Raw genomic sequence first — 15084 nt, 5'->3', positions numbered from 1 at the left:
GGGATTCTAAAGAGGGAATGGAGTGATTGTAACTTCAAGAAGAGGAGGTTTGCTCAAGATTGTGTCTTCTAGAAATGTCAGAGAAGCAGCATCTGTACAATCTTAACAACATGGATGCATGATGAGGACCTGAATAAGGATGAAAAAAATAAATATACTAAGATTTTAGGAGGAAATCTCACAAGCCCCTAACCTTAAAGGAAGCTATAAAATAGCGATGCAATCAGGAAAGTAGAAGAAATAGACTTCTCCAGAAATGAGCCTGCTAATGAGTTTGGCAATGTTAAGTAGTCATTCTTTTTTTTTTTTTTTGAGTGTTTAACCGCTTTTAATAACATGACATAAAGCCCCTAAAATTGATATAATCATTATGCAAAATACATACATGAATACTGTCTTCTTTTAAAAATATAAAATAAATAAGCAAGACATGTGAAAATAGGCAAGTTTCCATTAATTAAATGAAAAATTTAAAAAAAGAAAGTTTTCTTCAGTTTCATTTAAAGAAGGGAAATTATCATTTAAGACAATATTCAAGTTTATTAAACAAGGTAAAAAAAAGTATTATAAAATGTTTAGCTTTCATCCGCCTCCAGGTTTATGTTGCTGCCAAACTTTGCGTATAACTGCACTTTCAAGTCGGCTAATACCCGCTGGATGGACGCCACTCGGGACTCTAAGGCGTCGATCTCTTCTTGCAAAGTTCTCTTTGCTTCTTCTAACATTTCTTGGGTTTCTTCTTGAGAGTGGCTAATGAAGACGTCTCCAATCTGGTATGGTATCATTAGGCAGTCGTCATCTGCCAGCATGATGTCATCGCAAGCATCTTCTAAATTCTGCAGGTGTTTCTTCTTCACTTCTATTTCCTCCTTTAGCTCTGTGATCCGACTCGTATTTCCAGCGAATTTGTTTATTTTTTGTTGATCTTCGAAAGTAACATTGACATCTTCTGCAGCCGCCTTCTTCATGGTGGCCGCCATCTTGGACTCAAGTAGTCATTCTTGAGATCATATTCATACAAACAATATCATAGAGACTGTGTGGTTTCTATTTATATATTATATATTTAAGGATATATGTGTTTGCTTGTATAGATTCATACATGTATGTATGTGTACATTGCTGCATGAGTTCTAATTGGTCTTAATAACAAAAACCCAGAGGCAGATATGGGGTAAAATATGAAAGATCAGAGAAGTAAAGGAGCCAGTCAACAGAGAAACCTTTAATTTCTACTGAGTTCTCAGACCAAAGAAGACAACATCCTGTCTCTGAGAATCTTCAGACTGAATTCTGTCTTTATGAAACCTCAGACTGAACACGTTAAACTCTTATCTCCTCTTGCCTTATATTCCTCTCTCCACCCAGACATATCTCTTCTTGTCTCCACCTCTCTAGTGCTGGGATTAAAGGCAAGGTACTTCCAATTACTGGGATTAAGAGTATTGTAGGGATAAACCCAGCCCAGTAGGGGGCGTGTTAACCTCGGGCTAATGTTTACATATAAATCTGGCAAGCTTGAGCCCACTGCCCCTTCTATTTTCCTGTTCTCTGCAGGAACCTGTGGTTCTGTAAGTCTATTTCCCCATTAAAGCTGTATATATTATTACAATCTGTCTGCATTCATTTACCCCGATAGAGTGCGGGCCATTATTGCCTAGCTCTGTTCCTCTTTTAGACTGAATTGATCTTGTGCGGGAGAGTGGCCTTGAACTCACAGAGATCTACCTGTCTCTGCAACCCAATGGCTGGGATTAAAGGTGTGCCACCACTGCCTGACATCCGTGGCTAAGTAGTGTCTAACTCCAAACTCTGATCTTCAGGCAAGTTTTATTTGTCAAAGCACAAACAAAATATCACCATAGTAATACACACAAGTATATTACAATTAAAGGAAAAGAGGCTATGAATTTGAGAGAGAAAAAGAGCATTAAACATGAGAGTGGAAATAATCAGGCATGCATCATACACATAGAGCATTTCGCAGTGCTACATTTCCGATGCTCAGTAGCTATGTGTATATGACCATGGTGATGGATACTATTTTCGAATGCAAGATTTTACTATTTAATAGACTGAAAAAATTTAATGCCATCAAAAATATATGGTGTGGAGTTGCAACTACTGCTCATGTGGTAGATTGCTTATTCAGCGTGACAGAGCATGTGGATCTATTTCTAGCACTGAAAATGCTGCCTTTGGAGATCTGTACTAGTTTTCCCATTCTCTCTAGCATTGAGGAGGTAAAGGCAAGGTAATCATAAATGCTGACTCAAATATATACAAATGGAGACCAAGGGAAGGAAGAGAAGCAGGCAGACACACACACACACACACACACACACACACACACACACACACACACAGATCCTAAAATGTTTAGATTCAAATATTGTCCTAACACTAAATCCTGATGACCACTGAATGTCTTGAACAGTAAATGGTGTAGCTTTGTAATTTATAAGGAATATGATCATCTAATGTTTCCTTTTTTTCTTCATCAATAGCTAATTTTGGTTTCACTGCGAGGGAAACTATAATTGCTATTACTAAAAATAGTTGTTAATATAAAAGGAATTTCCAGCTGATCTCCCAGTGGTCTGTAATTTAATATATAGCTCATTGCTTAACATTTTAAATCTTTCTTTGCTTCTTGTTGAAAATTGTATTGTTATACTAAATTAACTTTCAGCAAGTTCCATCCAATAATGATAGTAAGTAGCATGATATAATCAGGAACAAAATTTAAGCATTATTAGTTACCAATGAATTGCCTATCATTTTTTTCCATAATAGTTTGAATGCTTCTATTTCTCAATCCCACATTGAAGAAAGCAAATTTCTACAGAAGTTGGGGGAGTTTTTAACTTTGAATATTTTAAGACTCTCTAACTTAAAGAACTTTTTAATAACAAATATTAGTTGCCCCTAGGCTAACTAAAGAATTCATCTCCCAAAGGATTGGAAATATAACCTATTTATTTCCATACCCTCAAAGATATATATAAAAGCACTGTTTGTTGTTCCTTGATGTCTGTCCAAAAGCATATCATTTTACTATATATTATATGCTATAGAATATATTCTAGCATATAATATATAGTATAGAATATAGTACTTAAGTAATATATCAAAAATACAGTTATTATATTAATAAGTCATTGTACATCTTTTAAGTTCTCTATAGATTATTGTTTTTAGTTATCCAAATATTTGTTCCTTTACAAGATTTACATACCAAAGTATGAGATTATCCCTCAATAATCAGGGAAGTAATATTCTATTTACCTAGCTTTGTGCTAGCATGATGAAGAGAGTATAGACTAAGTAGATCGATAACTCTAGCTAATAGAAAGTCATTACAGAATACATCTTCAACAGTTTGTCTAAAATATGCATGTTACACATATTTAATTTCTCTTAGTAGGCTTGCCCTAATGTTATCTCATTTCATCTGTAGATATTGAAGAAAGCTTGTGGTCCATTTTACATTTATTTTTCTTCTTTAATTCATTTCAAAAATGGCTTAAAAAGAAAATCTCACAACAAAATTTCTAATGGATATAGACTTTGAGAATAACCCACTTTCTTATTATTCATTTTTATATGAAGCACAGAAAAGTATTGTATCAACTAATCAGAGTAATAATCATATATAAAGAGAGGTGATGAGAACTACAAAAAATGGACAGGATGTGGTTACTACAATTTGTCTACAATTACTTCACAAGACCAGCACACTATTGAGCCAATGGAAGTACAAGTATGGATAAAAGAGGGGCCCCTGAGGTTCCATCTCTACCTGGTAATGTTCTGGCACATAATGCTTACTGAAGGAGAAAGTGTGACTGCCCTTTGCGGATATGGCTGTTGGTAGGTTGTTAGTCAAAAGTGGATGGACGTATTTATTGATGTGCATTTGGGTAGCACTCAATAGGAATATTACTAAGAATAATTAAATAAATAAAAGACATGGTGTAAAAAGGAACTTATTATTATGCAGATATAATAACTACTCTGAGGAAGAGAAAGTATAAGTAACATAAAATATTCCATCATTAGGAGTTTTCATCTCTTTTATTTCTTCAGGCTCTCAAAATACTTACCCTAGTCAGAAGGTTAAAATGCTCCTACTACAAGAATAAGCTTTATAATTGGAAAACTTCCAACTCGTTTTAATGTATTTGTATATGGCTTGGTATTCTTTTGTTTATATAAATATAAACAGAAAACTTTTTATTTGTTCACTCAATTTTAAGGGATATCACCATATGAATTTCCAAAGTAGCTGTACAAGTTTGTAACTCTGAAGAATGTGATAGCATTCCCCGAGCTAGAACTTCTAGCAACAGCAGATACATAGCCTTACCTGGCCATCTCCTGTGATTAGGAAAGACTTCTGGTGGATGAATTAGGACACTAACCCAGCAACCTAACCTTTTACTTACAGTCTGTCCTTCCTATTGCATGTACTGGAGTAAGGGTGAAACAGAGATTGTAGGGATGGCTAAGCAATTACTGGTTCAGCCTGCGAATCACACCACAAAAGTGAGACCTGCCCTGACACTGTCTGGAGCTCCAGGGGGATGGTCCAAAGTCCTAGCAGTGAAGAACATAACTGGAGACAACAATGACATTGTAATGATTCAAATGTAATTCTGTTGTACTTATAGATTGGTGCCGGAAACAATGTTCATAACAGAGTCTTCATTCAGCAAATTGTAGAAACTTGTAGATACAAAGACTCAGAGTCAAACATTAGGCTGAGTTCACAAAATTCTGCTTAAGAGAAGGAAGAACCACAGAAGCAGGAAGAATCAAGTACATCACAAGAAAACTAACAGAATAACTAACCTGGGCTCAAAGGAGCCCATGAAAATGGAAACAGGGAGTTCATGTGGAACTGAGCCGGGTTTTCTGCATATATGTGACAGTTGTATAGCTTGTGAAAAGCCTTTACTTTTCTGAATAGAAACCGAGAAGGAGTGGATGGTGGGAGGGTAGGGAGAGAAGAGGTGGTGGGAGTAACTGGGAGGAAATGAGGGAGGGGAAACAACTGTACATATGTAGAATAAATAAATAAAATAAAAAATGAGATGTTCACTCTATTAAAACAACACAGTATGATGCTAATATAAGTACTTGGCACATAGAATGAAGTACAAAAATGCTTTCTAAAGGAAGGAAGGAAGGAAGGAAGGAAGGAAGGAAAGAGAGTGAAAATATAATGAAGAAAAGTGAAGAAATAAAACAGTCTAATATATTAGAGCTCAGGGAATCAAGTGGGAAAAGATATGAAAAGAGTGTCAACATCAGAGAGGAAAGAAGACAGAAGGAGAATAAGAGCTTATGAATCAACCAAGCAAAGCTCATATGAACTCAATGAAGCAGCAAGCATGAGGCCTGCATGTGTCCACTGCACCAAGTTCTCTGCATATTTTAGAGCTTTCAACCTAGCATTTTTATGAAGTCCCAACTGTGTGAATTAGTGGGTCTCTGGTTCTGTGCTTGCTCTTACCCTTCTTTACCTCTGTAGTTTTTGCTTGTCTAAATTCAATGTAATATCTTTTGTTTCATGAATACATTATGTTGTTTTAATATATCCCACACAATAAAAGAAAATGAAAAAAATTAAAGAACAATATAGTACAACAAAGTAATAAATAAAAGAAACAAAAAATGAGTACTTTTAAATCCATAAACATTCACAAATTTGGTTGTCTCAACTAGTAACAAGCAGGTACATTTTGCTGGAAAATGAGAGTGTTTTCATAAACTTGCTATGTTCACTAACCCTTTGAGAATGTTGCTAATTTTCCCAAAAGTTAAATAATCTGTTGTGGAAAGTCCTTCTGCATATGTATTGCTTTAATTGGTTAATGAGTAAGGCTGTTTCTACCAATGGCTTAGCAGAGTAAAGCTAGGTGGAAAATCTGAACAGAGATATAGAAAAGAGAGTAGGCAGAGTCGGGAAGATGCTGTGTAGCTGCCAAAGGAGACAGACACTGGATGGAACCTTCGCAGTAGGACACGGCCTCATGGCAATATATACATTAATAGAAATGAGATAATTTAAGATATAAGAGTTATCCAGGTAAATGCTTGAGCCATTGACCAAACAATGTGATTATTTGGGTCTGAAAGGCCTGGAAACACACAAGCAGTCTCCATTTACAATAATTGAAATTTATAATAATGAATATTACTCATTTTTCTTGCATGTGAAATTTGTAAGAGAGAAAAGATCACAAAAATAAAAGTAGACCATCAGTGATTAATGATAAATTTTTGTTGTCAATTCAACTGTATCTGTAATCACATAGGAGACACATTTCTAAGGATGTTTAAGAAAAGAGTAAAATTGAAGTTTAACTGAGGAGAGTAACTTAGGAAGATATTAAAGATATAGCATAAATATCAATCTATAGTCATTTAGACAACCATAATATTAATATTTAAATAATTTTAATAAATTGAACCATATAACATGATGATATCTTAAAGCTTATATGAACTGTAATTTTTTTATATGCTGTGCATATTCTGGTTAACAATACAACTAAGGGCTAGACAGTGGTGATGCATGCCTTTAATCCCTGCACTTGGAGGTAGAGGCTAGTGGATCACAGTGAGTTCAAGGCCAGTCTAGTCTTCAGATTTCCAGTACAGCCAGGACTGTTACACAGAGAAACCCTGTCTCAAAAAAATAAAAAAAAAATAAATTAATAAATACATTATATTTTTTCTTATATTTATGACTTTCTTTACAATTAGAAACATAAAACACATCTCTAGAAACTAATATATCCTGTAATTTGTTCAGATATAATATATTGCCTACAGTATCTTATTTTACCCCCTAAAATAAATCTAATATTTGTAAATTAATAACAAATCAGGACATCTTTCTACATGAACATAGAAGGGATAGGGGCAAGTTACTGCTATGAAATAATTTTGTAGCATGCTAAGATTTTTAAGGAATGGTTCTAAGAGGAACACGATATAAACACATACGTATAAGTAAAATTCTCTTTAGTGTTTATTTTAGGTCACCTATTTGACCATGTTACACTGTCTATAGAAAGACAAGCATAAGGTCTAAATTCCAGTGTGTTTTCTTCAAACTATCACTGAAAGACCCCCAAGGTGGGCTGCCTTTCAGTCTGGAGAGACCCTCCCAAGGAACAACGAGTCCACTCGTGCGGATGCAAACAGCAAGAGGTTTATTGGGTGGGCACAGGTACCTGTGGGCGGCAAATCCCTTCGGAGGACTTGCACGCCTTCAGGTTGGGGCGGTGGGTTTTTATGGGGTAGGGCAGCAAAAGCGCGGGTACAGAAGCGAGAAGCGTAGTTACAGGGTTTTCATTGGTCAGTTTGAATGTGGCCGAGCTCAGAGCGGGGCAAGGTCCCTAGTTTCCAAGAATTTAGCCATGGGCTGCCTTGGCTCTTATCTAGGGCAGACAGGGTGCCTTTCTCGATATCCACCATCCCCGACGCCCCCCCCCCACGCCCGGCCACATTCTTGGTATTCCCCCGTCCTCCCCCCTGGCCCAAGCCACAGGGGTCCCTATCTCGTTTTGGCAGCTTCTAAAACTGCCCTTTGTTTAAACCTTGGATATTTAGTACAAGCCTTGCAAAATGGCATTACAGGTGCTAAGTTGTTTAACAAGCTTGGCGGGGGTCTTTTATCTGGTGCTAAGCTGCTTGGCAAGCTGGATGGGGGTCTGTCCCAATGCCCTTGCCTCTAATTTGAACTCTCCCTGGCCTAGCTTTCAGTTATGCTGCTCATAAATCCAAATCTTGCAAAATAGCATTACTGCTGCTGCTAACTTAATGCTGCTAGGTGGGGTCCTTCATCACAACTTAAAATTACCTGAGTCTAGGTTTCTTATTTTGTTTCTGGAATAATAATTATCTTTCAGGGCTCTTATTTATAATCGGTGAAATCAATCTGATGTAGGCAAAAGGAGAATTCTGTTCATAGAGTTAAAGTTCACAATTCTATGAGTACATTTTAAGTCCAGATTTTCCCACTCTCCTCTTTTGGGAAAAACTAAACATAATCAATTCTCATTATTTCTTTCAGCTGTATTCTATAATGTTTCTTTAAGAACTAATTTAGCAAATATTGAATAATTGTTCCTAGGAGAAATGCAAGGCTAGATTCCTGGGAGCTTCTGTTTGTAACAATTTTATCAAACACTCAATATATTACTTTGTTTTGTGTGTTCTTCTAATATATAATTTCTGGATTAAAATTGAACTCATAGTCAATAGTATATGAACTCAAACCTGAGAAAACTTATCTAAATTATAATAAGGTACATAGCTACTTTCTTGTGCTTAAGAATAAGAGCCAACATTTCACCTCTATGCTTCTTGGAAATTTTAGACAATCCAATCATCAATGAAAGGCGTAGAGTATGTTTCAAAAAACTAGACAGAATAAGTATAAATGATATGAGCACCTAATATTGCATATAAAACACTGCTTCTATCTGAGCAGTGAAGAAGCTCCAATACAAAGGCAAATTAAAGAGGTTGTGAAATAAATTTCACCATTTATTCAGGAAGTAAAAGGCAAAGAATAAACCATTCTGCATGGCAATATTTCCATTGCAAGTAATCTTGAATTGTGGAAGTATATAGAATACAAATTTCCTTATTGTGTTGTCAGTATATTTCTTGAGAGTTGAAAAGCGAGCATAATATTGGATCTGCTGAACTCTCTCAATGTAATAATAGACTCTGAAAATGGAAATACTCATGGGAATTTACTTAATCCATAATGTACTTAGTTACTATATGTGTCAATGTATGTGATCAGCACTCAGCATTCTTAGAGAAATAAGTTCCCTAATCTTACCAAAAAACAAACAAACAAAAAAAACCAAGAACCCTCTTCCCAAGAAAATAATCAAGAATAATAAACTACAGATACATTGAGTATGAGTAAACTAGGTAATCTAAATTATTTTCCTCAAAACCAAGCCTACACTCACAGGACTTATGATAGCCTTGTAATACTTCACATTCAACTAAGAACAATACCTAGAGAACTCCTCTAATCTCTATGAAGAGTGACAATTAACACAATGGAAGATACTGAGAAAACCAAGGTAGTTGATGAGGTTAAATATATACAGACATTTAAAGAAAATCTTCAAAGCATAACAATCAATAAAATAGGAGGCAAAGAAAATTAAGAAGCTGGGAAGGCAGAGTGGTGGTGGCATACGCCTTTTATCCCAGCAACGTGGAATCAAAGCACATAGATCTCAGAAAATTGCTGGTGCATCTGTAGTGTAGAGATTTTTAATTTGAGAACAAGAAAGCAAAGACATTCTAAAGCAGCCTATTTCACTTCCTCTGACATAAAGGCACTCCTAGACTTTAATCTTAATGTCATGGCTTATATCACTGAGAGTTATCGGGTTTATCCTTTTGCCTTTATGTTGTGCTTATTTCTGTTATTAAATACCCTTTTCATTTGGCATATATTGCAACATATAGCAAACTGAGGCATTTAGCATATACAAAGTGGAAGAAGAAGCTAGTGAGATGAAGCAATAAGAGAAATGAAAGATTAAAGACAATAATCAGATATGCAGGAAATAGGTGAGGGTTTAAATAACAGAATATTGGAGTAAAGACTTCTAGAAACCATAAGCGATATAGAAAGACAAAAGCAAGGCTTGTTTGTAGATATTATATTCTAGCACAATAACTGCAAAGGTAAGAGAGTCAAGAGAGATAGAGGCTACTGGGGAATCTTGGTGAGATAATACACACCTGTGATACCACATACCGCAGAGAATTAAGAAAGAGGATCAAAAGATAAAGATCAGCAACCTATATAAGAGACTCTACTTTGGAAGGAAGCAAAGGAAATAACACACACAAAACAAATAGAAGATACTGCTGTAAGGCTGTAAGTTTTAATCAAGATAAAGTATGATTGGTAAAGAGTAATAGATGTACTCTGGCTTTTTGAATACATAAATCTCAGAAATGGACTGAATATAGAATATACAGGAAATTAATTAATTAAGGTTAAAAGCACATAGGCTAATATTCAATAAAGTTATCAAGTATAACAGCAAATCATTTTAAATGAAGAGCTAAAACAATAGAAATAGTATTAGTGGGGTGTGAGAGATTGTTTTATAGTGCTGTCGGGGGACAAGCCTCCACCGGCATAGGGATTTAAAAGGAGTCTAATGGAGTCAGTGTAAGCTAAACCTTTTCTATCTAAGGGAGATAGGAAAAATAATTGTCACAACTATTTTGATGGATTCCTTCTATATTTTCTTAGTGTTTCTCTCATTGTGTTCTTTTGTTACATTCTCTGCTTGATTTTCACATGACCTGTGTTCTGTTTTCCCTCCCTACTACCAACTCTCCCTACTACATGTGCCTTTTTTCTTTTTAACATTATTTTCATTTACATATAAGGCATACTGGTTCGACACAAAAAAATATAGAGAATAGAAGCTAATAACTTTCCTGATTAGTGTTATGCCAATTTGAAACAAGCTAAAATTATCTGATTAAGAGTATACCAACTGAAAAAAAAAGTCTCAATATTATCAAGATGTGTTTTCTTATTTAATGATTGACGTGAGAAGGCCCAGCCCATTCTGCCTGGTGCCATCCCTGATCTGGGTGTTCTAGGTTCATCAAGATACCAGGACAGTCAAATCATTAGAGGCAACCAGTAAGCATTCCATCTCTAGGGCCTCTACAACAGCTCCTGCCTCCTGTTTCCTGCTCTGTTTGAGTTCCTGTCATGACTTCATTTGATGATGAACAGAAATGGTAACTCCAACTAAGACAGGAGCCACATGAGAAAAAACATAGCACATTTGTGTTACCTTGTATAGTAATTTTGTCAGTTTTATTTATTTGCCCCCCAAAATACATGATTTTGTTTTTCTTCATATCTGAATAAATATAATTTTTACATTTCCCACATTTTTATTATCAGTTTGGTAACTGAAAAATATCTCTAGGTTGGTTACATTTACTTATTTTTATAAATAACGAAGCTGTGAGTATGGTTGAGCAAGTATCTCTATAGTTAGATATAAGATGTAGAGTCTTGTGTATAAACCAAGGAGTCATACATGTGACTTTTATGATGGTATCTAATTGATCTCTCCTTAGTTTTGATGTACACTCCACAGAACAGAATTAATACCTGGTACTCTACACCTCTTAATAAATCCATGGTCAAGCATTTTATACCAGTAGACAAGTAATATTCTCAGAGTCGATCAGAAAAACCTTTGTTTGCAGTGAGCATTAGTACATTGCAGATATGAATGCCTGCTCATTTTTTCATAAGTAAATATGAATGTTCAACTCTAAATAATACACTCATTCTTAGGCTCAGGAACCATCTTTGAAGAATAACTAGAAAGAATATAAAATGTGGAAGATAAGGAGAATGGTTGTGTGAATTTCTCTCTTTGCACAACCAATGAGATCATGACCTCATAACAATTATCTATGTGCAATTGGTCTATACAACACTAGCACATCAACAGTAGGTTGATATGCTGAACTTTTAGATATTGATAGAGTCTTTTATGTTTGTGTAACCACTAAGAATCCTACCAGACTTAAGCAGATACTTCCAGTTCCAGGGTTGAACAACCGATACATGTACAACACAGCTCTTACACCTAAAGTTCAGAATTCAAAATGAAAAGTGTGTAAAAAAATGTGTAAATGCCATGGTAACTGGAAGTTTGTTGTAAAATTTTTATCGCCTAAAAATATCATGGAAAATTATGACTCATAATAACAAAACATAAATAAATGTTTATGAGGAAATATAGAGAGAGAGCATTAATAACAAGGTTTGTGTAAGAATGTGGCATATTAAGGCTATCAGAAAGCACTCTGTATGTATATGCAATTGCCAATTTACAAGTAGTGAATAAGAGACTCATTAGAAAGAACAAAAGAGAATAATGCAGCAAATATCTACATATGATTAATTGAAGTTATTAAATAAATGAAGCAAATTTGTGAGAGATATAATTTAGAAATGCTGTATAAACCCTTTCTCAGATGCTGAAGAGAACTAAAGTCTATATCCAGAAAGTACAACAATAAGCTAACTGAACTCTAGAATGTCAACTCTGAGACATAGCAGTGTGAAACTACTGACATTTGTAACAATTTAGAGTGCTGACAGAATATCACTTGCTTAAACAGAAAACTTCAGGTCAACAATACTGAATTATGAAAGACACTTGATAAATGTCTACTGAAAAGGAAAACATTTTGATCTATAATTCATTTTATATTTAAATTAAATAATGCTAAAATGTTTTTATAACATAAAAATACTAAAACTTCTACATGTAAATGCTGAATTTTAAAAAATTCTAAAGTAAGGAGATATTGAGAAAATAATATCAAATACCAAAGATAGCAACTCATTTATTTTGTGATATATCTGAAAATAAATAAGACTAGTAGTGAAAAGTCCATGTCAGAATACATAAAATTAAAAATAAATAAAAGTATGTTCATCAAATAGTAATGTATGTGGTATTTCTGGTATTTCATTAAAAATCGTCATTAGTTGATGTTCCAATTAATATATCAATAAATGAATATAGATATCAAATTAACAGGAGGCTTCTGGGAGAACTGCAATAAGAAAACTTATCAATGAAAGGCAGCACGTTTGCTGAAATGGTCTTCTGCATTAGCTGAAGCACAGTGGGTGTCAGCTCTCCTAGAAGCTCTATGGAAGTGTGAAAGAAAACCAAATCTCACCTTTTCTGGTTTACTCTGTACTATGTATCTCACCATTTAGAAAGAAGCTGTGATGTCCATCACTGTTATACTTACAAGGTTTAAGAGATGGAAAAATTGAGGTATCTTTCAGTGCTAGAATGGACAAGGAAAATTTGTTACTTGAACACAATGAGTTTTTATTAGCTATAAAGAAAGAAGAATTCAAGAAATTTCCATATACAAGGATGGATTGGACAAATATTACCCCTAGGTAACCAAGACCCAGAAAAATAGCTTTTCTTCTCTCTTGTGGATGATTGCTCTGGACCACTAGAGCTGAATATAGCTGAAGTAACTTCTATAAACTTGGTGAAGAGAAAGGGCTCCCGGGTAATAGAACCCTATGATGAGAGATTACAGGACTAGATGTTATGAATGTGGCAAGGAGAAAATTAGGAAGCATATAACTAGGTATGTAGAAGTGAGTATAATACATAGAGAATAAGAGGAAGGAAAGGTAACAACACTAAGAATATTTGAAAACAACATAAATATTTTAAAAGGTTACCTAAAATATATGTCAGACAAAGGAAACCTTTACAGTTATTGGCCAGGGGAGTCTAAGAGACTTCCAAAAGTATTCAGGTGTTTTCTAATGGCTCTGTTTGCCTCCTAGACTTACAGAAAGATACTATTGCTGAAGGAACTATATACTCTTACACAGGAATTTGAGGGTTCAAGCTAGAAATGCCCTAGAAGATTACTCCCTAAGGACTAGCTCTCATGAGATGTTGCTATGTAAAGTTCTGAAGGAGAAAAGCAATCAGCAATTTTGCTAAAGAGTAAAATGTATGAAAAAGTACAAGAGCCATCTTATCAAGATATTCACAATGATGCAATAGTACCACTTTTATTTTGGGGGGTGGATAAAAACAACTTCCCAATTGAACTTAAGTACTGCTTGGTAGGAGAGAGTCCATGTCTGATTCTAGAAAGGTGATGAAGCCTCACAAACCTCCAGGGAATACATCTGCACTGTGGACAATTGGAAACCTTCCACTATGTACAGGCAAAAATTTCTGTATACCAATTCACCAAAAATTCCAACAGTGTTCCCACTCCGTAAGTATCACTATTGATTCAATGTGTTAGTGTGATATGGAACTTTGAATTTCAAAGTGAAGCATTTTCAAGAAAACTACAACTTTCTGTTTGTGTTACCACTTTCAAAACAATGACATCTTTAATTTCCATTTTCCAATGTTTCTAATGACCCCTTTTATAATATCTGGGAAGATATTGAATGTTATGTAGTATGGCTGACAGTCTAATGGATTTCCAATAATTTTTAGAATGCTGGAATTATAGTGTATGATGAAGGTGCTGACAATCAAAGAAAATTATACAAATGCTAGCTGGTTGGAACTCAAAAAAAAAAAAATGTGCCATAGAAGAGCCCCCCAAAAAGTCTCAAAATTATCATGATAGATTATGGAATAGGATTTTAAATTTCAGTTGCCACTGTGAACAGAACAGTTTATCTTCTTTCTCAACTCCTATCTATCATCTGTCGTTTTTGTAGATCTTTTGTCAAAAAGAGTTACTTTTTTATATTTACAATATTGAGTTTTAAGCTACCTGAAACAAAGTTATCTATTGAAGAAAGCTTTATGGCTGACAGCCATATTTAGTGAATAAAATACAAAAAAATAGTGATTTTACACATTTTCCCATTGTTTGAAGGTGTATATATGTGCATTAATTTTGCTACACATGTTAATACTTATACCCATGTTTTTCATTTCACATTAGAATAAATATTAGTGGCAAGCAGTTAGTTACTATAGAAAATATAAAATAATCACACCATGGATTTTTATGAGATGAACAATAAGAACATCTGTATATGTACTCACATATATAGGAATGTCATAATTTAGCTTTGCATGCCAACGAAAGCTTAAATTGTTAAAATAATTTATTATCAAATAGATAAATACTTTAAATTTTTAAAATTAATTTTTAAAGATTTTTTTACAAACTCTATCTAAAACATTTATCAATGAATATCACTTATATGAAAACCGACAAATGAAAAATAACTAAAGTAAAAATGTGTATTGATTTAAATTTTCCCTACTTTTGTTCCATTTCTTTTACAATATAATCACATTTATGTAAAATTAAGTTAACTAACTCTAAATGTTACAAGCAAAGATCTTTAGTAATATTAATATAATAATATATTATAAAGCAAATATTATCTTAACAAGAAACTTGCTCCACTAGCATTTGAGTTTATCATTGTAGATATCCTTATAAGAT

General features: G+C 34.2%; 1 protein-coding gene across 1 annotated transcript; it reads right to left on the bottom strand.

Annotated features, from left to right (window-relative positions):
• Positions 1 to 297: 297 nt before the first annotated feature.
• Positions 298 to 983, bottom strand: LOC101998694 (prefoldin subunit 4). The gene has a single exon (XM_005355651.2). The coding sequence runs from the start codon at positions 978 to 980 to the stop codon at positions 576 to 578; it is 405 nt and encodes a 134-aa protein (XP_005355708.1). The 5' UTR covers positions 981 to 983; the 3' UTR covers positions 298 to 575.
• Positions 984 to 15084: the final 14101 nt, after the last annotated feature.

This window comes from Microtus ochrogaster, chromosome 17, assembly GCF_000317375.1.
Source record: "Microtus ochrogaster isolate Prairie Vole_2 chromosome 17, MicOch1.0, whole genome shotgun sequence".
Classification (NCBI taxonomy): domain Eukaryota; kingdom Metazoa; phylum Chordata; class Mammalia; order Rodentia; family Cricetidae; genus Microtus; species Microtus ochrogaster.
Note: the sequence above shows the minus strand (reverse complement) of the source record. Positions and strands in the feature narration are given on the sequence as shown.

What these genes read in the sequence shown, in the direction of transcription:
- LOC101998694 (XM_005355651.2), bottom strand. Translation starts at nt 980, where the DNA reads ATGGCGGCCACCATGAAGAAGGCGGCTGCAGAAGATGTCAATGTTACT.